The 25,416-nt window shown below is 57.7% G+C and overlaps 2 protein-coding genes across 4 annotated transcripts; both read left to right on the forward strand.

Annotated features, from left to right (window-relative positions):
- The first annotated feature begins 1,109 nt into the window (after nucleotides 1-1,109).
- On the forward strand, nucleotides 1,110-15,480 carry PRX (periaxin). Of its 3 annotated transcripts, none has more exons than XM_032323409.1 (8): nucleotides 1,110-1,181; nucleotides 4,541-4,584; nucleotides 4,679-4,783; nucleotides 4,905-5,030; nucleotides 6,976-7,132; nucleotides 10,583-10,779; nucleotides 11,407-12,405; nucleotides 12,856-15,480. In XM_032323409.1, exons 4-8 carry the CDS (start codon nucleotides 5,004-5,006, stop codon nucleotides 15,277-15,279), a joined length of 3,804 nt encoding a protein of 1,267 aa, XP_032179300.1. In that variant the 5' UTR covers nucleotides 1,110-1,181; nucleotides 4,541-4,584; nucleotides 4,679-4,783; nucleotides 4,905-5,003; the 3' UTR covers nucleotides 15,280-15,480. The 3 variants fall into 3 exon arrangements, with proteins under 3 accessions (XP_032179300.1, XP_032179299.1, XP_032179298.1); XM_032323408.1 differs by having other exon boundaries at nucleotides 11,407-12,375; nucleotides 12,454-15,480; XM_032323407.1 differs by having other exon boundaries at nucleotides 11,407-15,480.
- Nucleotides 15,481-15,573: 93 nt separating this feature from the next.
- HIPK4 (homeodomain interacting protein kinase 4) lies at nucleotides 15,574-25,028 on the forward strand. Its single transcript, XM_032323411.1, has 4 exons — nucleotides 15,574-18,194; nucleotides 21,833-22,189; nucleotides 22,973-23,821; nucleotides 24,474-25,028. Exons 1-4 carry the CDS (start codon nucleotides 17,730-17,732, stop codon nucleotides 24,651-24,653), a joined length of 1,851 nt encoding a protein of 616 aa, XP_032179302.1. The 5' UTR covers nucleotides 15,574-17,729; the 3' UTR covers nucleotides 24,654-25,028.
- Nucleotides 25,029-25,416: the final 388 nt, after the last annotated feature.

Raw genomic sequence — 25,416 nt, forward strand, 5'->3', positions numbered from 1 at the left:
TCTGGCCCCAGACCGGGACTCAGAGAGCTGGGAGCATCGGAGCCAGCAGCCGGGTGGGCGCAAAGGGCATGTGGGAATACTTGTGCTCCTTTTGCCGCCCCCCAGGGTCTGGTGAGTCAGGGCAGGCTGGGGTTGGGAGTCAGGGGATCAGGGTGAGGCCTGGTGGCCTTGGTTTGGGACTTGGGCAGGTCTGGCTTCAAAGCCTGTTGCTACCAGTGACTTGCTGCAGGCGACCTTGGGTGTCACTGTCTCTGAGCCTCCTTGTCTGTTACATGAAGAGGACAGAAGAGAGCTGCAGGGTCTTTGGGGCCCCGCAGAAGTGGGGTTGAACCCCAGCTCTACCACTTCCTGGCTGGGTAGCTAAATACTGGGCATAATGTGCTCACCTTGAACCCTGGATCCTGGGAGCAGAGCTCAGGGTGCCCAGTATAGTACTTAGCCCATGACAGATGTACCCCCAACATGGAAACTCCATGAAACAGAGAAGTGGGGCTCCTCCGTGGCCAGCCTCACTCAGGCCTAAAGATTCCCTCACCCAGCGACAAGTCTAGCCAGACCCCTAATTTGTGTGAATAATAATGCAAAATTCTTAGAAGTGGCACTCACTTGATGCCAGGCTCTTAGCCTCTTTTAATTCCTGTCATCTTTGCAGCAACCCCATGAGGTGGGCATTTTTATCATCCCTGTTTTAGAGATGAAGAAGAAGAGACCCAGGAAGATGCTGTCAGGCAGCCGGCAAGTGATTAGGCTAGGACTTGAATCCAAATGGACCAAAAGAGGGAGCGTTAGGACTTTATTTTAGGGGCCCCAGGAACCAGCAGGACCGTCCCTGGGTCTGGAACCAGGACATAATGCTAGTCGGGTGATCAGCCTCCAGCCTCCAGCAGCAACGAGCAGGTCTCTGGAACAGAGGCTCCAGCAGAGGTCTCAGTCCAGGCCAGGGCAGCAGCTGTCTCTGTCCTCTGCCAGCCTAGGCTCCCCACCCGCTTCCCGGTGCATGTAAGCTGGGAGAGGGGGGATGTTTGTTTCCCCACCACCCACTCCCTGGTGATGTCATGCCTCAACAGCCAATGGCTGGGGGTCTCCCCACACTTCCCCCCTCCCCATTCCTTTTCCCCCCCAGCCTGGGCTGGGGCTGAGCAGACAGACCGGGAGCTCTCAAGGTGTCTGGAGACCCAGTGGTAAGAGATCAGCCGGTCTTACCCCATCCTTGGCAATGCCCGAGAAGCCATGGGAATGAGACCTAGGGTCCTGGGAGGTGCTGGGAGATGCGGGGAGGACACCTGGGGGGCTTCAGAGGTAGTATGGTAAAGGCACAGACTTCGGAGCCAGACCCTGGGTTCAAATCCCAAGATTCCTCTTTTCTGGCTATGTGGTTTTGGGATTGATACTGCACCCTTTGTCCCTCTGCTATCCCACCTGTGAAATGGGCTGACGGCGGTCTCTTCACAGGGCTGGTGTGAGAGTAGATGAGTTGCTGCTTCCAGAGAGCTGGGGCAGGATGCCTAGGCTGGGGCCGGCTTTTTGGTGCTTGGAATAGAGTGCTGGGGATCTTGGTGGTAGGAGGCCAGTGCCTGAGCTGGATGTTGTCGCTCACCCAGAGTTCCCCTTGGGTAAGAGAGAAAGTCTGATGAGCAAGAGCTGGATATGAGACAGCCCACCATCCAGCATACATTACTTGAGCATTTACTGTATACTGGCTGTATACTTTATACTGGCTCCGTTTTACAGATGAAACCGAGTCCCAGAGGTGTTCAGACATGAGATGTTCTGGAGCAGGGATGGACTGAGGCTGCTGCTAGGCCACTGTCCAAACAGAATGTCTAGGGGCCCAGACAAGTCAGGTTAACTCCCATTAACTGCTGAGGACTCCCCATCATTGGCGATTGGGGAAACTGAGGCTCTGGATGGGGAGCGTTCTCATATGGGGTTGGCACCAGCCATGGGGAGAAGAGGGTGCCGATTCGGGATCCCTCAGCAGGCCCTGCTCAGCTGAAGGGCCCAGGGCCCAAATGACGGGCCCTCCCCCCAGCCTGCTCTGAGGGAAACCAGTGACATCTTAAATAGGACTCTCAGTCACATCCTCAGGGAGGTATTCTGAGGATGTAATGAGCCAAGGTGGGCAAGGATCTTTGTGCATCGTAAGTACTCAAGAAATGGGGACTCAGGAGAATTCTGGAAGCTGAGGAATGTACGAGGACAGGGCCACAGGACCCACTCAAGAATAGCTGTGGGCATCTGGAGGGTCCTGCCTGACCTTCAGTCACCAGGGGAACCCCTTTAGAAGATCTTCCCCTAATACAGTCAGGGACCACCAGGAACCTTCCCCCACTTGTCCTTCTCCCATCCGTCCCACCTAAAGGGATGGGCAGAGCTGGGAACAGAGAGTGCCCGGGGTGTATTTGGGGGGGCTTCCTTCCGAAGCCACCCCTACCCCACCCCAGGAGCTGGGTATATGGTTCAGGAAGGGCAGAGATGGGCTAAATATAACCTGGGCTGGGCAGGGAGGAGGGCACTCTCTCTTGCTCCCGCCCTGGTTAAGCTTCCTGTGCCAGCCTTTGGGTGTGACCCTTTATGCCCTGGCCTGAGACGGGGAGCTGGCAGGCCAGGAGAGCCTCCCTTTCATCTCCACTACCTCCTACAAGTATCAGGCTCTCCCACCTCCTGCTCAGGATGCTATGTAATGTCAGGGATTCAGTTTTTCGGACCTGGTTTCAAGTCCTGACTCTGTCACTGTGGTGTCTTTTTTTTTCTTTTTATTAAGATTTTATTTATTTATTTGACAAATAGAGATCACAAGTAGGCAGAGAAGCAGGCAGAAAGAGAGAGAGGAGGCAGCAGGCTCCCCAATGAGCAGAGAGCCCAATGTGGGACTAGATCCCAGGACCCTGAGATCATGACCTGAGCCAAAGGCAGAGGCTTTAACCCACTGAGCCACTCAGGCGCCCCTGCCACTGTGGTGTCTTAACCCTCATTTATTCATCAGTAAAATGGGGTACCAAGGCCACATCTATAAAGTGCCTGCCCAGCCCATGGTTGGCAGAGGACTTACCTTTAAAAATGCCTGTTTGGGGCACCCTCAATCCCCACCTCCCTTCCCAGCCCAGCCCCTGCCCCAGTTCTTTAGCTGCTTGGGGCTTCTTCAGTGGTCAGAGCCACCAATGAAAGTTCAGGTCCAGAGTTGGGGTCAAGGGCAGGGGCTTGGCTGTGTGACTCCAGACAGGTCACTTCCCCTCTCTCAGACTCAGTTTCCAACCCTAAAACAATCACCATATTCAGGGTGATTCAGAGACCTAGGGGGGTGTCACTGGGGCTAGTCTGTAGGAAATGCCACAGATATGGGACCTGGAGCAGCTGCGGTCTCAGAGGGGAGGTTGGGGAAGGCCACAGAGACCAGGACTCCTAGGAGGGCCAGAAAGAAGCCCTCTGCTACTGTGGGGTCCCTGCCAGTGGAGTGAGTACAGCTAGACCATTGAGGGGTCCCTGTGTCCTCTATCCTGGCCAGTGGTGGGCTATGAAAGGCCATTGTGCGGCTGGGGGGTGGGTGGGCAGGGGCGGAATGTGACTGGGCACAGCAGATGGGCCATTGTTTGAGGGAATGTGCCGCGTGAGGCCTGACCTTTCCTGGTAGAGTGGGGGTTGGAGGTTTGGCATGCCAGGTCGGGGCTGGGAGGACAAGGCCAGAGTCGGCCTGGGGAGGGGATGTGGAGAGACAGCATCCATGCCCTTTTCCCCAGAAAGGCCTGTTGGGGAAGAGGCATGGGAATCCCAGTTCTGCCTCCTTCTCACTGGGCTGTGTGACTTTATGCGAGATTCTTGGCCTCTCTGAGGAGCTGTGGGTTTTCCGCAGGGAGGAGGCGGAGCACAGGACTGACAAAGAATAACCGCTCAGTACCCATTAGTTACCATCACCTGTAGAAAAGTCTGGAATTCTCAGATAAGTTCAAATCCTGGTTCAGCCACTCGTGACCATTTGTGGTTGTCCTTCTCCCAGCCTCAGGTGTCTTCTCTGTAATGGGCTCGAAAACTCTCTTGACCTCACAAGAGTGTTCTGAGGTTTAGGGGCAATGAATGACCCCTGTGGGACATTTGTCACAAGATCAGGACCACAGAAAGTGCTCAGTAATAATAATAGGGCTTCAGAAGCCCCTCCACGTACCCAGCATTTTGTATTTACCCACTTCTTTGACGTAGTAGGTGCTCTTCTCCCCATTTAACAGATGTGGAAGCTGAGGCCCAGAGAGGTGAGGTGATTGGCCCACAGGGAGGACAGGGGAGTGGTTAGGATTGTTTTATGGTGAATTTGGCTCTCTCGGTCGACCCAGGTGGCTGGTGCAGGGGCTCTACTCTCAGGCAGTCCTAGGAGTCAGCTCGGGCCTTACTTTACTGTTTGTTGGCCAATAAAGGTCTTCTAGGCCTCAGTACCCCCCCCCCCCCCCCACTGTGGGGATGGGATCCTGACAGAGCGCAGCAAGCAGCCGGCACTCAGCAAGCAATGGGTGGGGTTAGCTGATGGTAATGCTCACATTCTTCTTCTCAGAGCCCGGGACCCAGGAGGCCCAAGGAGCTGGCCGTGACCCTGAGGTGAGCATTGGCCGTTGCCACATGCCCCCCCACCGCCCCCGCCAATCCCTCCCCGGCTTGCTTGGAGCCTCATGCCCTGGTCTCTTCCTGACAGGTAGCAAGACCCCAGAGGAAGGGCGTGAGCCCCGCAGACGACTGTGCCTGTGCTACACCCCAGGCTGGGCTCCTGTTAGGCGGGGGTGCCTGTGCCCAGGCAGCGGTGAGAGGAAGGGGTGGGGGGCCCTTCTCCTGTTCTGATATCTGTCTTGGCCTCTCCCTCCACACCTGGCTTCCTCCTTGCCACTCTTCTGGCCTCAAGCCTCCCTCCCTGTCCCCCACAGGCTCAGAGGCAGCTGCTCCATGCAGAGCTAAAGCTGGTTCTGCAGCAGAAGGGAGAGAGGAAGCAGGAGCCTGGGGCTCAGGTGACTCCCAGCTGTGCCATGGAGGCCAGGAGCCGGAGTGCTGAGGTGAGCACCCACATGCCCTGCAAGGGGAACTTGGGGGCGAGGGGTGGGTAGGGGGCACAGACTGAGGCAGCAAGAAGACACTTTCTGGTTTCTCTGTGCCTCAGTCTCCCCATCTGTGAAATAGAAATAGCGACAGTGCCTATTTTATAGGTCACCGGGAGGAAAAGAATTTGAACATATGGAAAGTGCTTAGCACAGTGCCTGGTACAAACTGAGAGTCCAAGCAGCGAATTCATTGGGGACATAACAGAGTTATATTAATAACGAGCTGAAGAAAATTGGGCAGAAACTTTTTGTTGGAAGAGGCAGGCTGCTATGGGGGTTAAATACATGAGCTTTGAGCTCCTGGGCTTAAATGCCAATCCCCCACTTTGGTTGTGCAGCTCCAAACAGGGGACCTGACCTCTCAAACCCTGTTTTCCCATTGGTGAAATGGGACAACGGGTCGCTGTTATGGCGCTAGAGGACCTGCATTGACCACTTCTTACAGGATGCTAGGCACAGAGCGGGTCTATTTTCCCGGAGCCAAGTTGAGGCTGAGGGGTGGCAGGCGGGGTGGGGGGGGGGGGAGGCCAAGGAGGTCACTGCCTCCAGGATGGCCTATGGGCTCCGAGGTCACAGACAGGGGTTTAAGCCCAGCTGCTTAACTTTGCTGTGTGGCATTAGGCAAATCACTCCGCTTCTCTTTACCTTTGTGTCTGTCCCTGCTGTGGGGAGGATGAAATGAGACGCTGTAGGTAAAATGCTTAGCCCAGGGCCTTGGGGAGGTGGTCATGTTCCTGCTGTTCCCAGCTGCCTCTACAACTCTTCTCACCTCCTCTCAACATGCTCCTCCCAGCCCTCTAGTCCCAGGGCCAGGGCCAGCCTCAACGGGCTGCCCTAACCCTCTCCAAGCCCTGGGCTCAACTCCAATCTACTCAGTCCCGATGCCCCGCCCATTACAGCATCCTCAGATCCCTGTTGCTTCAGGTCTCAGCTCACAGGGACTCCTTCCGTAAACCCATGTCACCCATGGGCCCAGAGAGGGCAAAGTTCTCCCCCAGAAACACACAGCAGATTGAGTTCCTAGACCGTTGTGGAACTGGGGTCTCTCACGGCCTTTTCTAAATCCCGGATGTGAATCGCGACGGGCGCTGCTGGGCCAGGGCCAGGACAGCACCATATACAGTGAATACCAGGAATGCCACGTCTGCTGGTCCACTACTCATCACCCACGCACCCCTCTTCTTCACTGGATTCCCTCTCCCAAAGGCGTTATGCAGGTCTTGGGGTCACAGAGTCCACAATAGGACATAGTCTCACACGCGTTCTGGCCTCCGAAGAGCCCAATCTCACCCTCCCCTCCATTCTGCACCACTTAAAGACCCAGCGCTTTCCTCGGAAGCCCATCCTCACCCCACCCCTTGCTGGGCTGTTTTTAAAGCCTTTTTCCTTATCTCAGTCCCACCCTTCGACTATGGATCCCCGCCTTACCTTCCCGTATTACTCTCTTGCCACACCCCTCTCAGATTTTTGGCCCCTCCTCTGTGGCCTGAGCTCTACCTGCGTCTGCGGTCTGTTCACAAGCCCCGCCCCTGAACTGGTCCCGCCCCCGAAGACAGAGCCCGCCCTATCATGCCCTCCCCTCTCGCACACCCCCCGCTCCCTCGCCTCCCTACTCCGCTTCCCGTCTATAACTCCGCCCCTTCGACCCCGACCCCAGGGCTCCGGCCGACAGCAGTGGGCCGAGCTGTTGGGCCTTGCGGCAGGTGCGAGAGAGCAGGTGGCCCTCGCGCTTCCTTAAAGGGAAGATGTCTGAGTGAGTGGGCCCGCACGGCCGGCCGGAGCCGCGCTCAGGGTCGTGTAACTGGAGGACGGTTTTAACAGCCGCTTTTAAGCGGGATGCCGGACTCTGGGCGAGGTCCGGCCCCAGCGCCCCATGGCGACCCCTCGCTGCCCTCCGTAGGAGCTGAGGCGGGCGGAGTTGGTGGAGATCATCGTGGAGACCGAGGCGCAGACCGGGGTCAGCGGCATCAACGTAGCAGGCGGCGGCAAGGAGGGAATCTTTGTCCGCGAGCTTCGGGAGGACTCGCCCGCGGCCAGGAGCCTCAGCCTGCAGGAAGGTGGGCGGGCCGGGAGCGTGCGGCGGGGCCTTTCCGAGGTGGCCGGGTTAGGAGTGCGCCCCAGGTCCCGGGCGTGGCCTGCTCCCCGGAGGCGGGGAGAGTGGCTTGGGGCGGGGCTTTGTGTGTCCGCCGGGCTGTGGCTAAGAGCGGGCTCTGGAGGCTCATAGTGTCGGTTTGACTTTGAGATCTGCAGCTAGCTTGTGATCTTCTGTGCCTTGGGTTTTCCACCTCGAAAATGGGAATAATTCTAGTACTCACCTCGCAGGGTTATTACGTGGATCAAGTGAGTCAGTAGTTGAAAATGCTTAGCGCATAGCTAAGTGGCACACAATAAGCACCGTGTAAGCACTAGTTATTATTTTTGTTGTTGGGCCTGGAGAAAAGAGGTGGAGTTATCTTGGAGGGAGTCTTAGTAAGGGATATTTTAAGTGACATGGATGAGGCCGATGTGATTTATTCATGCAACAACTATTTACTAAGTGCCTTCTATTTCCAGATACGATTCTAGGTGCTTGGGCTACTACAGTGAACAAAACAGAACACACTCTCTGCATTTATGCTTATTTTCTAGAAGGGAGAGATATATTTGACCAAAATATGTAAAACACATAGTAAACTAGAAGGCATTGTGTGCTGTGCATGCCTGTAGGACAGTTGTATTTTTAAATAGGGTGAACCAGGAAGGGAGGAAAGGCCTGGTGGAGGGAAGGGAGTGAGTTGTGTGGCCATCTGGTTTTCAAAGGGCTTCATAGGCCATGGTGAGAATTTTGACTTTTAATCTGGGAAGGTTTGAGTGGGACAGCACAGAACTCCCTGCTTGTGCATGTACTCTCTTTCAGACAAAATCTTTTAAAAGTTTATATTTTTATATTTTTATTTTTAAAGATTTTTATTTATTTATTTGACACAGAAGAGAAAGCACAGGCAGGAGGAGCAGCAGGCAGAGGGAGAGGGAGAAGCAAACTCCCCACTGAGCAGGGAGCCGGGTATGGGGCTCAATCCCAGAACCCTGGGATCATGACCCGAGCCAAAGGCAGCTGCTTAAGGCAGCTAAAGGCAGGTGCCCATCTGAGCCACCCAGGCACCCTAAGACTTTTTTTTTTTTTAACTTTATTTGAGAGAGTGAGAACTAGCAGGGGTGGGGGGAGGAGCAGAGGAAGAGGGAGAAGCAGATTCCCCACTGGTCAGAGAGCCTGATGTGGACTCTATCCCAGGATCCTGGGATCATGACTTGAGCCAAAAGCAGATGCTTAACCAAGTGAGCCACCCAGGTGCCCCAAGATAACTTTAAATAAATAAATAAGTACACACACACACACACACACACACACACAGAGGCTACTCTGATTATCCAGGTAAGACATGGTGATGTTCAGAGACAAAACAGTGTTAATGGGCATGAAGAGAAAGGTTTGGATTCTGAATATATTTTATTTATTTATTTTTTTTTCTGGATATATTTTAAAGGAGGAGCCTTCAGGACTGGATATGGGGTGTGATGAAAAGAGAAGGGTCAAGGATGTGTCCAGGGATTCTTTTTTTTTTTTTTTAATATATATTATTTATTTATTTGAGAGACAGAGAGAATGAGATTGAGCACTAGCAGGTAGAAGAGCAGAGGGAGAGGGAGAAGCAGGCTTCCTGCTGAGCAGAGAACCCAATGTGGGGCTCAATCCCAGGACCCTGGGATCATGACCTGAGCTGAAGGCAGACACTTAACCAACTGAGCCACCCAGGCGCCACTGTCCAGGGATTCTTAACCTGAGGTTGGCGTTGCTAGTTCCACAAATGGGCAACTGGGGCTGGAGCTTGTTTGGAGTAAGGCCAGAACAGTCTGGATCTGTCAAGTGAAGGATATCTGTTGGATGCCATGGTGAAGCTGTGGAGGGGGAAGTGGATGTATGAGTCTAGAATGGAGGGGAGAGTGCTGGACTGGAGAAATAGACTTGGGATTTGTCAGCCCATTTATGGTCTGGGTGACCCAGATTAGGTCACTTCTAATCTGGGTGAGCTTCCTAAAGGGGTGAATATAGCATGGAGATAGAGATGAGAAGGGGCCCAAGGCCTGAGCTCTGGGACAGTGTGTCATTAAGAGATCCAGGAGGTGGGAGGCTGAGAAGAAACCTCCAGGAGGTTCTAGAGGGTGTGTCTTACCCTGGAACCCAAGCCAGACAAATGAATGAAGGAGAGTGATGTTAGGTCGAAGGCTGTGAGGTCCCCTCAAATGAAGTCTTGGACTTGATCACTGGGCTTAGCTACACATATATATGGGACCTTGAGAGGGGCCATTCAAGGTTCTGGAAATGGGTGTCAGAAGTGTGATTGGAGCCATGGAAAGTGATGCGGCTAGACGATTCAGTGCATTTGCCGTTAAGGTGAACAGATAAATAGAGCAGGAGCTCCAGGAATGAGGTCAAGACAACTTTTCCTATGGGACAAATAATGGTTTGTTGTATGCAGATGGGGATAACATAGAAGAAAGGGACAAATTGGTGATGTGGGGAGAGAAGGGAGAACTGCTGGAGGATGTCCCTGAGAAGGTTGTGGAAAGGCTGACCTGAGTTGGAAGTGGGGACGGTTCATCCTTAGAAATAGGTGGAGAGTGGAGTGAATAGCCACAGGAACTGGGGGGTGAGTAATGGCGTGGAAGATTCTGGAAGTTCTGATTCTGTCCTCTCAGTAAAGGAACCAAAGTCAGTGTCTTATAATGTGAGAATAGGGGAGTGCATGAGTGGCTCCACTGGCTAAATTTCTGCCTTGGGGTCAGGTCATGATCCCAGAGTTTTGAGATTGAGCCCTGGGTCCAGCTCCCTGGTCAGCAGGGACTCTGTTTCTCTCTCTCCCTCTGCCCCTCTGCCCACTTACTTGTGTGCTTTCTCGCTCTCTTAAATAAATGAACAAAATCTTTAAAAAATAAAATAAAATAAAATAAAATAAAATAAAATGTGAGAATGGGGAGGGTGCCTGGATGTCTCAGTCCTCTGGACGGGGTAGGAGGGGTCTGTCTTCCACTCAGGTCATGATCCCAGCATCCTACGATCAAGGCCCATGTGGGGCTCCCTGCCCAACGGAGCTCCTGTTTTTCCTTCTCCTCCCTGCTTGTTCTCTCTGTTGCTATCTCTCTCTCTCAAATAAATAAATAAAATCTTTATAAAAAATGAAGTAAAATGTGAGAATGGGGGAGGGAAGTGGAAAGGCAATGGGCGTGGCTTGGATGGGAGGGGATTTGTTTGGCAGGGGCGGGGCTAAGGCCGGGGCGGGGCTTCACTGGAGACTGTTCGGGATCTCAAACTGGGAGGACTTCGCTCGGGGTGGGGGCAGGGAGGATAGGCGGGGCCAAGGTTTGGGGCCCACCAGCCTCGCTGAGGTCGCTCCAGGGAAGTGGGTGGAACCAGGCCTAGGTGGAGCCAGCAGATGCCCACGCCCTGCCCACCTCCACCTTGCCTACAGGAGACCAACTACTGAGCGCCCGTGTATTCTTCGAGAACTTCAAGTACGAGGACGCACTACGTCTGCTGCAATGTGCCGAGCCTTACAAGGTCTCCTTCTGCTTGAAGCGCACTGTGCCCACCGGGGACCTGGCTCTGCGGCCTGGCACCGTGGCCGGCTACGAGATCAAGGGCCCACGGGCCAAGGTGGCCAAGCTGGTACGCGTGCTTAGCCCGGCGCCGGCTCTGGACTGCCCCAGCGATCCAGTCTCTGCGCCCTGAGCCCTACTCTTCCACACCGTGGCCGTCTTATCACTAACCCAACGCTAATCCCACCCTCGCCTTTTGTTCTCTACCCCTAAACTCCTTCCTGGGGAGGGGGACCCACCTATCTCAGACCAGGGCCTTTACCCACTTTAGAGAGCTCTTAGCTCTAGGCTTGCCAGTAGTCCTGAACCAGGGGACTCCAAACCAGCAAGGCCAGTTCAAGCCTGAGTGCTGCTCACTTACTGCTGAGTGACCCTGGACCAGTTTCTTTCCCTTTCTGGGCCTCAGTTTCCCCATCTCTAGAATGAAGGTATTGGGGAAAATCCTGGATGAGGACCTGGCAGTCTTGGGTCCCAGTTCCTACACTCCTGTTGACTCATTGTCAGCTGCTAAATGAATGTCTGTGCCTTACAGGGGCAGTAATTGCGAAATGACAGGAAGGAAGAGGGGCTGGTGTTTTGGGGACAAGATGCTTCATCCAACACATCCCCACCCTGGTGCAATGCCAGATGGGGTTCCCCCGTCTTCCCCGAGCCTCTCACTGTCCCACCGCCTCCCGCATCTCTCCTCTCTCCCCAGAACATCCAGAGTCTGTCCCCTGTGAAGAAGAAGAAGATGGTGATGCCCGGGGCCCTGGGGGCCCCTGCAGACCTGGCCCCTGTTGACGTCGAATTCTCCTTCCCCAAGTTCTCCCGTCTGCGTCGGGGCCTCAAAGCCGAGGCTCCCAAGGGTCCCGTCCCAGCTGCCCCAGCCCGCCGGCGCCTCCAGCTGCCTCGGCTGCGCGTCCGAGAAGTGGCAGAAGAGGCCCAGGCAGCCCGGCTGGCCGCTGCTGCTCCTCCCCCAAGGAAAGCCAAAGTGGAGGCTGAGGTGGCAGCAGGAGCCCGTTTCACAGCCCCCCAGGTGGAGCTGGTTGGGCCCCGGCTGCCAGGCGCCGAGGTGGGTGTCCCCCAGGTCTCAGCCCCCAAGGGGCTGGGAGAGGTGGCCCTCCACCTGCCAAGCCTTGGACTAGGAGCCCCCGCTGCCCCTGCTGTGGAGCCTGTGGCCCTAGGGATCCAGGTCCCCCAAGTAGAGCTGCCCACCTTGCCATCGCTCCCCACTCTGCCTACACTTCCCTGCCTGGAGACCCGGGAAGGGGCTGCGGCCGTGACGGTGCCCACTCTGGATGTGGCAGCACCTGCCGTAGGGGTGGACCTGGCCTTGCCCGGTGTGGAGGTGGAGGCCCGAGGAGAGGTGCCTGAGGTGGCCCTGAAGATGCCCCGCCTCAGTTTCCCCCGATTCGGGACTCGAGCAAAGGAAGTCGCCGAGGCCAAGGTGGTCAAGGGCAGCCCCGAGGCCAGGGTGAAGGGGCCCAAACTTCGGATGCCCACCTTTGGGCTTTCGCTCCTGGAGCCCCGGCCGGCTGCTGCCGAAACTGCTGTCGAGAGCAAGCTGAAGCTGCCCACCATCAAGATGCCCTCGTTTGGCCTTGGGGTCTCGGCCCCTGAGGTCAAGGTGCCCAAAGGGCCTGAGGTGAAGCTCCCGAAGGTGCCGGAGATGGCCGTGCCAGAGGTGCGGCTCCCCGACGTTCAGCTCCCCAAAGTCCCTGAGATGAAGCTCCCGAAGGTGCCAGAGATGGCTGTGCCAGAGGTGCAGCTACCCGACGTTCAGCTCCCCAAAGTCCCCGAGATGAAGCTTCCCGAGATGAAGCTCCCGAAGGTGCCAGAGATGGCCGTGCCCGAGGTGCGGCTCCCTGACGTTCAGCTCCCCAAAGTCCCCGAGATGAAGCTCCCCGAGATGAAGCTCCCGAAGGTGCCAGAGATGGCCGTGCCTGAGGTGCGGCTCCCCGAAGTGCAGCTCCCCAAAGTCCCCGAGATGAAGCTCCCCGAGATGAAGCTCCCGAAGGTGCCAGAGATGGCCGTACCCGAGGTGCGGCTCCCTGACGTTCAGCTACCCAAAGTCCCCGAGATGAAGCTCCCCGAGATGAAGCTCCCGAAGGTGCCAGAGATGGCCGTGCCCGAGGTGCGGCTCCCTGACGTTCAGCTCCCCAAAGTCCCCGAGATGAAGCTCCCTGAGATGAAGCTCCCGAAGGTGCCAGAGATGGCCGTGCCAGATGTGCAACTCCCAGAAGTGGGGCTCCCCAAAGTGTCAGAGATGAAGCTCCCGAAGGTGCCGGAGATGGCCGTCCCCGAGGTGCGGCTCCCCGACGTGCAGCTGCCAAAAGTCCCTGAGATGAAGCTCCCCGAGATGAAGCTCCCTGAGATGAAACTGCCAGAGATAAAACTCCCCAAGGTGCCCGAGATGGCCGTGCCCGACGTCCACCTCCCAGAGGTGCAGCTGCCAAAGGTGTCAGAGATGCGACTGCCAGAAATGCAGGTGCCCAAGGTCCCAGAGGTGCATCTTCTGAAGGCGCCCGAGGTGAAGCTGCCCAAGGCTCCAGAGGTGCAGCTAAAAGCCGAACAGGCAGAGGGGATGGAATTTGGTTTCAAGATGCCCAAGATGACCATGCCTAAGCTAGGGAGGGCAGAGTCTCCATCACGAGGCAAGGCAGGCGAGGCAGGGGCTGAGGTCTCTGGGAAGCGGGTGACACTGCCCTGTCTGCAGCCAGAGGTAGGTCCCGAGGCTCGTGTGGGTGTCTCCACTCTCACACTGCCCTCCGTGGAGCTAGACCTGCCGAGGGTCCTCAGCCTGGAGGGGCAGGTCCCAGCAGCCGAAGTGGGCAAGGTGGAGCGGGCAGAGGGCCCTGGGGTGGCCACAGGGGTCGGGGAAGTGGCCTTCCGAATGCCCTCTGTTGAAATCGTCACGCCACAGCTGCCCACCGTGGAAGTAGAGGAAGGGCGGCTCGAGGTGACGGAGATGAAAGTCAAGCCCTCCTCCAAGTTCTCCCTGCCCAAGTTTGGACTCTCGGGGCCCAAGGTGCCCAAGGCAGAGGCTGAGGGGGCTGAGCGAGCCACCAAGCTGAAGGTGTCCAAGTTCGCCATCTCACTCCCCAAAGCCCGAGCGGGGACTGAGGTTGAGGTGAAAGGGACAGGGGAGGCAGGCCTGCTGCCTGCCCTCGATCTGTCCATCCCGCAGCTCAGCCTGGACGCCCGTCTGCCCACAGGCAAGGTGGAGGTGGCAGGGGCTGATGTCAAGGTCAAGGGGCCGAGGTTTGCCCTGCCCAAGTTTGGGGTCAAGGGCCGGGATGCTGAGGCGGGAGAACTAGCGCCAGGGGTGGCCGAGTTGGAGAGCAAGGGCTGGGGTTGGGATGGGAAGGTGAAGATGCCCAAGTTGAAGATGCCCTCCTTTGGGCTGGCTCGGGGGAAGGAAGCTGAAATCCAGAGTGGGCGTGTCAGCCCAGGAGAAAAGCCCGAGTCCGTGGCTGGGCAGCTTAAGATCCCTGAGGTGGAGCTGGTCACCCTGGGGGCCCAGGAGGAAGGGAGGGCTGAGGGGGCTGTAGCTGTCTGTGGGGTACAGCTCTCAGGCCCGCAAGTGTCTGTGACCAGGCCGGCAGGCACTGAGGGCCAGGAGGGGGCGCTGAGGATGCCCCTAGGCATCTCCCTGCCCCAGGTGGAGCTATCTGGCTTCGGGGAGGCTGGCCTGGGCACCACCGCTGGGCCACAGGCCAAGGGTGCAGCCCAGTCAGTGGAGGGCGCAGCAGGCTACAGGGTCCAGGTGCCTCAGGTGACTTTGTCTCTGCCTGGAGCCCAGGTGGCAGGTGGCGAGCTGTTGGTAGGTGAGGGCGTCTTCAAGATGCCTGCTGTGTCGGTGCCCCAGGTTGAGCTGGATGTGGGACTGGGCCGAGAGGCGCAGGTGGGTGAGGCAGCCACAGGCGAGGGGGGCTTGAGGCTGAAGATGCCCACACTGGGGGCCAGAGCTGAGGCTGGGGAAGAGGGGTCTGGAGACCAGTCCCCAGGAGCCGAGCGCACCTTCCACCTCTCACTACCCGACGTGGAGATCTCCCCACCCACCGTGGGCGGCCATGCTGAGTACCAGGTAGCAGAGGGTGACGGGGAGGCCGGACACAAGCTCAAGGTGCGGCTGCCCCGATTCGGCCTGGTTCGGGCCAAGGAGGGAGTTGAGGAGGGTGAGAAGACCAAGAGCCCCAAACTCAGGCTGCCACGAGTGGGCTTCAGCCAGAGCGAGGCAGTCCCTGGGGAGAGCTCCCCCAGCCCTGAGGAGGAGGAGGAGGAGGGCGGCGGGGAAGGGGCCTCTGGGCGCCGAGGCAGAGTCCGGGTCCGCTTGCCCCGCGTGGGCCTGGCCACCCCGTCTAAGGCCTCTCGGGGCCAGGAGGGCGAGGCAGCCCCCAAGTCCCCTAGTGGGGAGAAGTCACCCAAGTTCCGCTTCCCCCGGGTGTCCCTAAGCCCTAAGGCCCGGAGTGGGAGTGGGGACCAGGAAGAGGGTGGATTCCGGGTTCGGCTGCCCAGTGTGGGGTTTTCAGACACAGGGGCTCCAGGCCCTGCCAGGATGGAGGGGGCTCAGGCTGCTGTCGTCTAAAGCCCCAGAACAGAGGGAACGTCCTCTCCCATTTCCCCATTCCTGCCTCCTTCTTGTTTTGTGTGTGAGATAACTAGCACTAACCCCTCAGAGGGTCGGGAGGTGGCTGACTGACTGGGACCAGGCCAGGGAGGCCTCCCGGCTCACTGGCAGGAGGGCCTGTATCTTGCCGAACCATGTGAATAAAATAATCCAGAGGTAGCCTTGTGTTGGGTTTCCTGTGTGCGTGCCTGTGTGTGTGTGTGTGTGTGTATGTGTGTGGCGGAGGAACAGGGGGGGGTGGAGAGGGTGCAGGGAAAGAGGTCCCCAAGGAGGGGGCCTGCTGGAGCCTGGCCTGAGGAGGGCCTCTGTTGGCAGACACCGGGCCATCCCAGGTCTGAAGGGAGTCAGGAAAGATTCGCAGTGGGTCCTGCCCTAGCCATTCAGAACTCCTCAGGGCCTCTGAGCCAGACCCCTAGGCTGAGGCCTCTCCCACCAGGACCTCCCTAGGGGGCCCTGAGAGAGCAGCACAATTGCTACGCATGTGCCCTCTGCTGGCCACCTTCTCCTCAACAAGGCCACGTCCACATCCTGGGGATTGCTTTCCTTGTCTGGCTGGTTTGACTGCCCCATCTGGCCCGGCCCCACCCTGGAAGGCCCCTCCTGGTCCCTCTCCAGGCTCCAGTCTTCTTAGGACTAGGTCCCAGCGTCCTCAGCTCCCATCAGGGCTGGCTGGGCACGCAGGTCCTAAGCTCCCACCAAGGAGCTCCAGATTCCCCTGCATCTCTCTGCGGTGGCCCAGGCTGGGACAAGAAGATACTCTGTCCAGTCCCAAGTGTCCCCCTGATGCCCCAGTATCCGTCTGTCTGTTCTCCTCACATCCGGCCGTGCCCTTGAGTTGTCACACACCCCTGGTTTACTCCAGTATCTTCTCCATTAAAGCTGACCTCTCCTGGGTCACCACCTGGTCACGTGCTCTTCATCCCCACAAGACATGGCAGGAGTGACTTATACCTCTGGCGCACACTCTTTGCCCAGCCCTCCCCTCCCCCCATTTGGGGTTTCCCTCCCACTACGGCTGACCTGTCAGTGTCTATGGTGACTTCTCTATGGCCATGCTGAGGACTTCCTCTGTCTCCCTTGTCCTGACTTCTCAGGGTCCCTTTCTCCTTTCTGAACACTCTCTTCTCTCCTCCCCACTCCCCTCTCTCCTCATGCCCCTTGGGCCCTCAGGACTCTTGTGAGGCCCTCAGCCACCTCCACCCTGTCCCCAGGCCATGTCAACCTCCCTGTGGTCCACATGGGAACCTAGTGTCCCTTGCGTGCCCCTGCTGGACGTGGCAGTGGTTCGGAGCTTAGGTCTAGAGTCAGACTGCTTGGGGTCAAAGCCTGTTGCTGGCACCCAAGTGGGTGGCCTTCGGCATTTTTTCAACTTCTTTGCATCTTGATTTTCTCTTCCATAAATGTTGCTATTAAAATGTATGCATAAGGACGGGTTAAGGCTTCTAAAGCACTCTAGACTTGTCTAACCTGACATCAGCATCTGCTCCCCCAAGGTGTTCCTTATCCATGTCCCTGTTCCGGGGACCATCCCTGAGCCCTGGGCCTTGTTCTGGATGGTTCCCTCCCTCCCACCAAACTATCGGTCCTACAGCCTGCCCTCCTGGCCACCAGTCTCATACACCAGCCTCCCCCCCGCACCCCCTGATCCAGGGTCCAGGCCTCCACTCTTGTCCCCTCCGATCCAATCTTATTTGCTCGATAGCTTTCTGACATTTAAATCTGACCCTGTACTCTCTTGCTCAGAGCCCTTCTGTGGCTTCCCAGGGCCCTCAGACAGCTGAGTCCAAACTCCTTAGCCTGGCATTCAAGACCTTTTACCAGCTGGCCTGGCTTGAGCCACACCCCTCCCCCCATGGCATCCACTGGTAGGGGCAGGTGTTTGCTCACATGGGGACACACACACACACACACACACACACACACACACATCCCCCAAGCTCTTCACCTCTGTTTAGGAATGTCCCAGTCCCCCCTGCCAGAGGTCCGGGATTGGACTTCCTTCTCTGTCGACCCTTCACCTGGCCAGCCCTCCAGGATTCCGATGCTGGGGTGGGGGAGGGGGCTCCACCAGCCACCCCACCCCCCATTCCAGCCTGGGGCTCAGGTCTCCAACAACAGAACCAGAGCCACTCAGCAACGCTGGAACCCATTCGGGGGGGCCTGGGGCCCCTCGTCCCAAGCCAGGAGGGCTTCGGGGGAGGGGTGTGGCCCCTGGCGGACTGGCAGTGTGGCCCAGGGGGCTGGGGGGTGCCAGGGAGGTGGGCGTGAACCTCGAAGCAGGAGGCACGAGTGCGGTTCTCTTTCCCCCGCTGGGGGGGCCTCGGAGCCGGTGGCGGGCCGGAAGCCTTCGAAGGCAGAGCGTGTGGGGCAGGGGCGGTGGCAGGCCTGCGCCCGGGGGCCGGGGCACCATGGCCACCATCCAGTCTGAGACCGACTGCTATGACATCATCGAGGTGCTGGGCAAGGGCACCTTTGGGGAGGTAGCCAAGGGCTGGCGGCGAAGCACGGGGGAGATGGTGGCCATCAAGATCCTCAAGAATGACGCCTACCGCAACCGCATCATCAAGAACGAGCTGAAGCTGCTGCGGTGTATGCGGGGCCTGGACCCCGAGGAGGCCCACGTCATCCGCTTCCTCGAGTTCTTCCACGACGCCCTCAAGTTCTACCTGGTATTCGAGCTGCTGGAGCAAAACCTGTTCGAATTCCAGAAGGAGAACAACTTCGCACCCCTGCCTGCCCGCCACATCCGAACGGTTACCCTGCAGGTGCTCAGAGCCCTGGCCCGGCTCAAGGAGCTGGCCATCATCCATGCTGATCTCAAGCCCGAGAACATCATGCTGGTGGACCAGACCCGCTGCCCCTTCAGAGTCAAGGTGAGTGGGGCTGCCCCAGTATGGCCACATCCCTCCTCCTCGTCTTCTCCGAGCTTCCCCCGGCCCTGGACACTCTCCTGTCGCTAAGGTCTCCCGTGTCCCCCACTCCCAGCCTTGAGTGTCTCCCCTTCCCTGCCCATGATGCCTCTCCCCACCGCCTGGCCCTAAAATCCTCTCCACCTCCCTGTCCCAATTCTGACATCCTCCCTGTCCCAGATCCGAGACCTGACCTTCCTTCTCCAATTCATAGTCCAGCTCCTCTGGCCTGGCCCTGTCTATGTGGGGCTGACATTCCAGGAGGGGGGAGGGAAACACAGTTGCTAAGATAAATGAGTCAAATGTGGTATGTGAGTGAGAAGGAGAAAAGATAAAGCAGAGAAGAGGAGGATGTGGGTGGGGTATTGATTGGCGGTGGCAGTGGTGACCAAAATTGTAGACATGGCAGTCAAGGAGACCTCGTTAAGATGACATTTGAGGAAGGTCCCAAAGGAGGGAGGCAGTCATGTAGACATCTGGGGAAAAGCATCTGGGGAGAAGGAAGAGTTCATGCAAAGGCCCTGAGGTAGGAGTGATCTGAGTATATGTGTTTGAGAAGCACCCAGGAGGCCAGGGTGAGAAGAGAGAGGAATGGGACCAGGGATGTGACAGGCTGGGACACACAGGGCCTCGAGGACCACAGTGAGGACTGGTTTTATTCCATGTAGGATGGGGCCACAGGAGGATTCTGAGCAGAGAGAGATCATGATTCGGCTCAGGTGTTCCCAGGGTCCCTCTGCTGCATGAGAGCAACAGCCTGTGAGGGTCAGGAGCAGGAGGGCAGTGAGGGGTGGCTGCTCCCCGCCAAGTGGGAAGCCCGGGTGCGGGGATGGAGTCGGGGTAATGGGAGGAAGGGACACAGTGGGTTCTAGGTAGGTACAGGATTTGCTGACTGATCTTATGTGAAGTATAAGAGAGGACTTGATGGGAGAGGAGAGCCTGATGGCCCGAGCGACTGGAAGGATGGAGGCGCCATTCTTTGTCACAGGCAGTTCATTAACAAATATTTCCTGGGGACTCCGGGTGGCTCGGATGGTTAAGCGTCTGCCTTGGGCTCAGATCATGATCTCCAGGTCCTGGGATCGAGCCCCATGTTGGGGCAGCAGGCCGTCGGGGGGTGGGCGTCCTGGCTCAGCGGGGAGCCTGCTTCTCCCTCTGGCTCTACTGCTCCCCCTGCTGTGCTCTGTCTCTGTCTTCCTCTCTCAAATGAATACGTAAAATCTTTTTTTTTTTTTTTAAAGATTTAATTTATTTATTTGACAGACAGAGATCACAAGGCAGAGAGGCAGGCAGAGAGAGAGGGGAGGGGAAGCAGGCTCCCCGCTGAGCAGAGAGCCCAACACGGGGCTCAATCCCAGGACCCTGGGGTCATGACTTGAGCCAAAGGCAGAGGCTTTAACCCACTGAGGCACCCAGGCACCCCTGAATACATAAAATCTTCAACCAAAAACCAAACACTTACTGAAGACCTCCTCTGGCCCTGACCCAGGACCTGACCCTGCGTTGGGCACACAGAAGCACCTCTTATGCATGTCACAAGCTCGCTGGACTCCCCCAACCAGCCCCAGCTCCTCTGCCCTGGACCCCCACCTGTGTCCCCCATCCCAGCCCTGGCCCTCTGTCCACTTCTGAGCTTGTCACTGTCTGGTGAAGGGTCTGGACCAGGAGCGGGCAGGGCTGTGAAGGCAGGACCAGGTCAGTTGTGGCCACTACTGTGTCCTCAGCATCTCCCAGCACAGTGCGGGGGCGGAGTCAATGAGAAATGAAGGTCAGAGTCACAGGGAGAGAGGCAGGCAGGAAAAGGCAGATCATTTTGCCCTAGGAAATGGAAGGACAGAGCCCCAAGGAAGGAAAGACTCCCACAAACACAGCAGGAGGCAGACAGGACGCATCCACAGCACCTGGCTGGCATTGGCCCTCCTTCCTGTGTCTGTGGAACAGATGAATGAACGGATCCCGTGGCCGCCAAGTGCCCCAGGGCCCTCACGCTCTCAGATTCAGGCCTTTGCCGCCCACACTCAGAGTGCAGGTTAATAACCCTCCCATCATCCCACCTTCTGCAGACAGAACACGAGGGATGGCTGAATGAAAAGCAGAGAAACTCAGAGGGGGAAACTGAGGAAGGGGTCCAGAGAGTCTTAGAGATTCAGAGTGAAAGTGGCACAGGGCGCCTCCCAGCGACATCAGGAGAGAAAGATTTTCAGCCTTCCCCTCCATGTGCCTGATGATGAAGACGGAAGAGGGTGGGGCTTCCGGGAGGTGTCTTCCCAGCCAGTGACAAAGAGGTAGAGACACAGAGAGATGAGAGACATCAGGAAGCAATGAAGAGGCAAAGAAAGAAAGAGCGATACAAAAAAGAGGTAGAAGGAAAGGGCATGCCAGGGACATAAGGCCCCTCATTCATTCATTCATTCATTCTCTCCTGATTGTGCCCCTGTGTGCCGGGCACTGTTCTAGGCACCTAGGGATGCAACAGTAAACTGACAAAATCCCCAGACTGGCGTCCTAGCTGGGTAGAGAGACAATGAACTTGACTGAATGGTAAAACATATAGGATGTGAAATGGTGTTAAGAGTTCTGGAGAAAAACGGGTGGCTCCGTGGGTTAAGCCTCTGCCTTGGGCTCAGGTCATGATCTCAAGGTCCTGGGATCGAGCCCTGTGTCAGGCTCTCTGCTGGGCTCTGCTTGGCGGGGAGCCTGCTTCCCCCTCTTCCTCTTCCTGACTCTGCCTATTTGTGATCTCTGTGTGTGTGTGTGTCAAATAAATAAAGTCTTAAAAAAAAAAGTGCTGGAGAAAAGCAGGGATCCAGGAAGGGGGATAGGAACCATGGGGGACGGTGTTTTTTTAATAGGATGGCCAGAGTTGACTTTTGAGACCTGAGATGAGGGACTCATGTGGACACCTGGGGAAAGAGATGCCAGGCAGAGGGAACAGCTAGTGCAAAGGCCCTGTGCTAGGAATGCGTCTGGCTTGTTCAAGGGACAGTGAGACACCTGTGCGAGAGGGGAAGCAGGAGGAGCTGAAGCCAGAGAGGTGATAGGTGATGGCCAGATTGCTCGAGCCTTGGGGGCCACCATGGGAAAGTTGACTTTTATCATAGGATGATAAAGCCATGGGGGGATTCTGAGCAGGGGAAGGATGTGATCAGACTCAAGCGCTCACAGGATCCCTCAGTGGTGTGCATATGACCAGTGAACTAGGGTGCAGAGGGGAGGAGCAGGGAGCCCATCGAGGAGGCCCCCACATCAGCCTCAGTGGGAGATGCCCCAGGACAGGGTGGCATGGGGTTGTGGGGGGGAGCCAAGGCTGGGGATGGGGAGGCTGCCCAGTCTGGATCCGTTCAGAAGGTGGAGCCGACAAGATTTGCTGATGGACAAGGTGTGGAGTGAAAGACGAAGAGAGGGGTCCTAAAGTCATACGTTCTAGTGGTTCGAAACAGACACACAAAACCAGAGACAGAGACGAGTGAAGACAGTGACATAAACAAGAGATAAGGACTAACAGATACAGCGACAGTCAGATGGCAGGGGCAGAAAGACACTGGTCAGAGCCACAGGGGAGACCCTGATCGGTAGTCGTCCCCCCGCCCCACCACCCGCAGGTGATTGACTTCGGCTCAGCAAGCATTTTCAGCGAGGTGCGCTATGTCAAGGAACCATATATTCAGTCGCGCTTCTACCGGGCCCCTGAGATCCTGCTGGGGCTGCCCTTCTGCGAGAAGGTGGATGTGTGGTCCCTGGGCTGCGTCATGGCCGAGCTGCACCTGGGTTGGCCCCTCTACCCAGGCAACAACGAGTACGACCAGGTGCGCTACATCTGTGAGACCCAGGGCTTGCCCAAGCCCCACCTGCTGCACGCCGCCCGCAAGGCGCACCACTTCTTTAAGCGCAACCCCCATCCTGATGCCAGCAACCCCTGGCAGCTCAAGTCCTCTGCCGACTACCTGGCTGAGACGAAGGTAGGCTGAGGTGGGTGGGGGAGAGGGGAGGGTGTGGGGCAGGTGGGGTGAGGGCTGTTCATGTGGGGGCTGCTGCACCGAGAAAAAAAATCTAGGCTAGACCTCAGAGAGGACTGGAGATTAGAGGGTCAGCTCAAATCACAGCAAGTGACAGCAAGAGAGATGTGGGTGAGACCCAAGGTGGCACTGGAAGTATATGGCGGCTGCTCTGAGTTTCCTGGCAAAGAGGGGTCGACAAGCTAGTGCAGCAAGCCGGTTGGACCACCTGGAGGCCTGGCGGGCTGGGCTTGGTGGTGTGGCCCACAGCAGCAGGAAGGATCTGGATTTGACACCAAGGAGGGACTAGAGGTTGAGGGCCATCCCTCTGCTAGTGGCTGGTTGGGGCTGCACCCATCGCTCTGGAGAGGACTGGAGGTCTGAGGGAGAAGTGAAACTTGGCTCAGTGAGACTCTGGGTGAGATGGCAGGAAGACCAAAGGGCCTACTCTGGTAGGTTTCCTGCAGCAGTAGGAGGGCTCTGGGTCAGACGAGAGGGGTTCCGGCCATAGGGAGTGGGTGTGGCCCTTTCCACAGCATGAGAGCTCCAGATCAGATCCTGGGCAGAACTGGAAGTCTAGGTTTGGGTGTGTGGGCTTCACGGCCGCAAGAGAGCCCCGGACCAGACTGGAGGGCAGACTGGAAGCTGGGGCCGGGGATGGCGTGGTCATACGTGGGCCCCACAGCAGGAGCCGGAGAGCCCGGACTCGGTGTCGGCCCCATGCCCACCCCCTCAATGTCCCAGCAGGTGCGCCCCCTGGAGCGCCGCAAGTACATGCTCAAGTCACTGGACCAGATAGAGACCGTGAATGGCGGTGGAGCAGCCAGCCGGCTGACCTTCCCAGACCGCGAGGCACTGGCGGAGCTCGCCGACCTCAAGAGCATGGTGGAGCTGATCAAACGCATGCTCACGTGGGAGTCGCACGAGCGCATCAGCCCCAGCGCTGCCCTGCGCCACCCCTTCGTGTCCATGCAGCAGCTGCGCAGCGCCCACGAGACCACCCGCTACTACCAGCTCTCCCTGCGCGGCTGCCGCCTCTCGCTGCAGGTGGAGGGCAAGCCGCCCACGCCTGGCGTGACAGCCGTGGAGGATGGGCCCCCCTACTACCGGCTGGCCGAGGAGGAGGAGGCTGTGGGCATAGGCAGCGTGGTGGGCAGCGGGCCCTTCTTCTGCGAGGAGAAGGCGCCGGGCATGCAGAGGGCCATCGATCAGCTGGACGACCTGAGTCTCCAGGAGGTGGGACGTGGGCTGTGGGGTGAGACCCGAGCCGACGCGGTTCCTGACATGCTGGCCCCACTCAAGGCCGCTGCTGCTAGCCGCCGGGTGCCCGACTCGGGCCCCGAGCCCATCCTGGCCTTCTACGGCAGCCGCCTGGCGGGTCGCCACAAGGCCCGCAAGCCACCCGCGGGCTCCAAGTCAGACTCCAACTTCAGTAACCTCATCCGGCTAAGCCAGGCCTCCCCTGAGGACGAGGGACCGTGCCGGGGCAGTGGCTGGGCCGAAGGAGAGGGCCGTGGGGCCTCAGCCGAGCCGCCCAGCCTCCCACAGCGGGATGGGGATGGACCAGACGTCAAGGATATGACTATGGATGCTGATGTAAGCCCAGTGGGCCTGTAGGGTGTGGGTGGTTCTGGGATCAGGGCCTTCCCAAGCTCTGGGATGGCGGGGACAGGCTGCAGCTGGCTCAGGGTTCAATACATATGAGTCCGCTCTCAGGATGTGATAAGGTTCAGCAAACACTAACCCACACTCAGAATATGATGAGGATTTGATATGGCTCAGCATATACTAACCCGGACTCAGGATATAACATTCAGCACATACTTACCCACCCTTACAAGGTGGTGAGGCTCAGCACACACTGATCACTTCAGGATAGAAGGCTCAGCACACACTAACCCACATTCAGGATAGAAGGCTCAGCACACACTAATCCACCTTCCTGATGTATAGAAAGTTAGAATGCATTCAGTCCCCCTATAGGAAGTGATAAAGGCCCAGCACTCAGAACAAGGCCTTAGCAGGGGCTCAAGAAGTGACAAAGCCTCAGAGACCCTAATAGTCCCTCAGAACACATTAACGTTTCTGCACACAGTTTGAGCCCCTAAGTTGCATTTGGGATCTACAAAATCGCCCTGGGGAAGTGACAAGGGTTCAGCTGGGACTGGAGAAGAGTCCAGGAGGGGCAGGCTGGTGGTTCCCAAGGCCAGGGGCTCCTTGGCTGATGGTCCTTTCTTCTTCCTAACAGAGGCCAGGCCCTGAGCTCTTCGACCCCAGCAGCTGCCCTGGGGAATGGCTGAGCGAGCCAGACTGGACCCTGGAGGGTGTCAGGGGGCCACGGGCTCAGGGGCTCCCAGCCCGCCACGCTCACCCGCATGGTCCCTCCCGGACCACCAGCTTTCTGCAGCATGTCAGTGGGCACCACTGATGGTGACCCCACCCCTGCCCATCACTGGGGGCTATGCTAGTGGGGCTGGCATCCCCTCCTGAGAAGCCATTTCCTGAACCCACAAATTATTCTTACAGAAAGATAGTTATCCAGAAATCCCCCAATACCCTCGCCCTGGTGCATGCCAGCACATACCCCCTAAACACAGGAGGGCCTTGGGGTCTGGCCCGTCGCCTCCCCCTTCCCCCCCCGGGCCAAAGGGACACAGGAAGGGGGCTGCCCCCGCTGGCCCTGAGCATGCCCTCAGCCCTGCTGCCCTTGCCCATTTCAATAAAGAACTGTTCAGCAGCCCTGTCTGAGGCCTGGACTGGAGCTGGGGTGGGGTTCAGGTTGGCCGCCCAGGGCCCTGCTCTCCGATGCTGAGCCCTGTTGGCCCCTGGCTCAGGTTGGAGGCTGGGCTGCCATCACACTGTGAGGGACAGGCTAACCCATTCCCTGAATATGCTAAGCGTTTGGCACGTGAGGATCCGTCCACAGAACGTTCCCGGTGTTTAGCAGGTGCCAATCCGAGCTTGCCAAATGCCAAGGTCTCATCTGTTGACCTGCCCTTGCCATGTGTATAGCCTTGGCATGCCCGCACCGCTGCTTGGGTCATGGCTAAATGTAAATTCCTGTGGTGGCCATCAGTTTATGCTTGGTGCACCCTGAGGTGTTTGGACCTGCGAGGCCACCCTTGGGAGCCGGTGATGGTCCGGCACGTCCCCATCTGGGAATGTGCCAAGTGTGTAGTGCTCACTACCCT

This window comes from Mustela erminea, chromosome 19, assembly GCF_009829155.1.
Source record: "Mustela erminea isolate mMusErm1 chromosome 19, mMusErm1.Pri, whole genome shotgun sequence".
Lineage (NCBI taxonomy): Eukaryota > Metazoa > Chordata > Mammalia > Carnivora > Mustelidae > Mustela > Mustela erminea.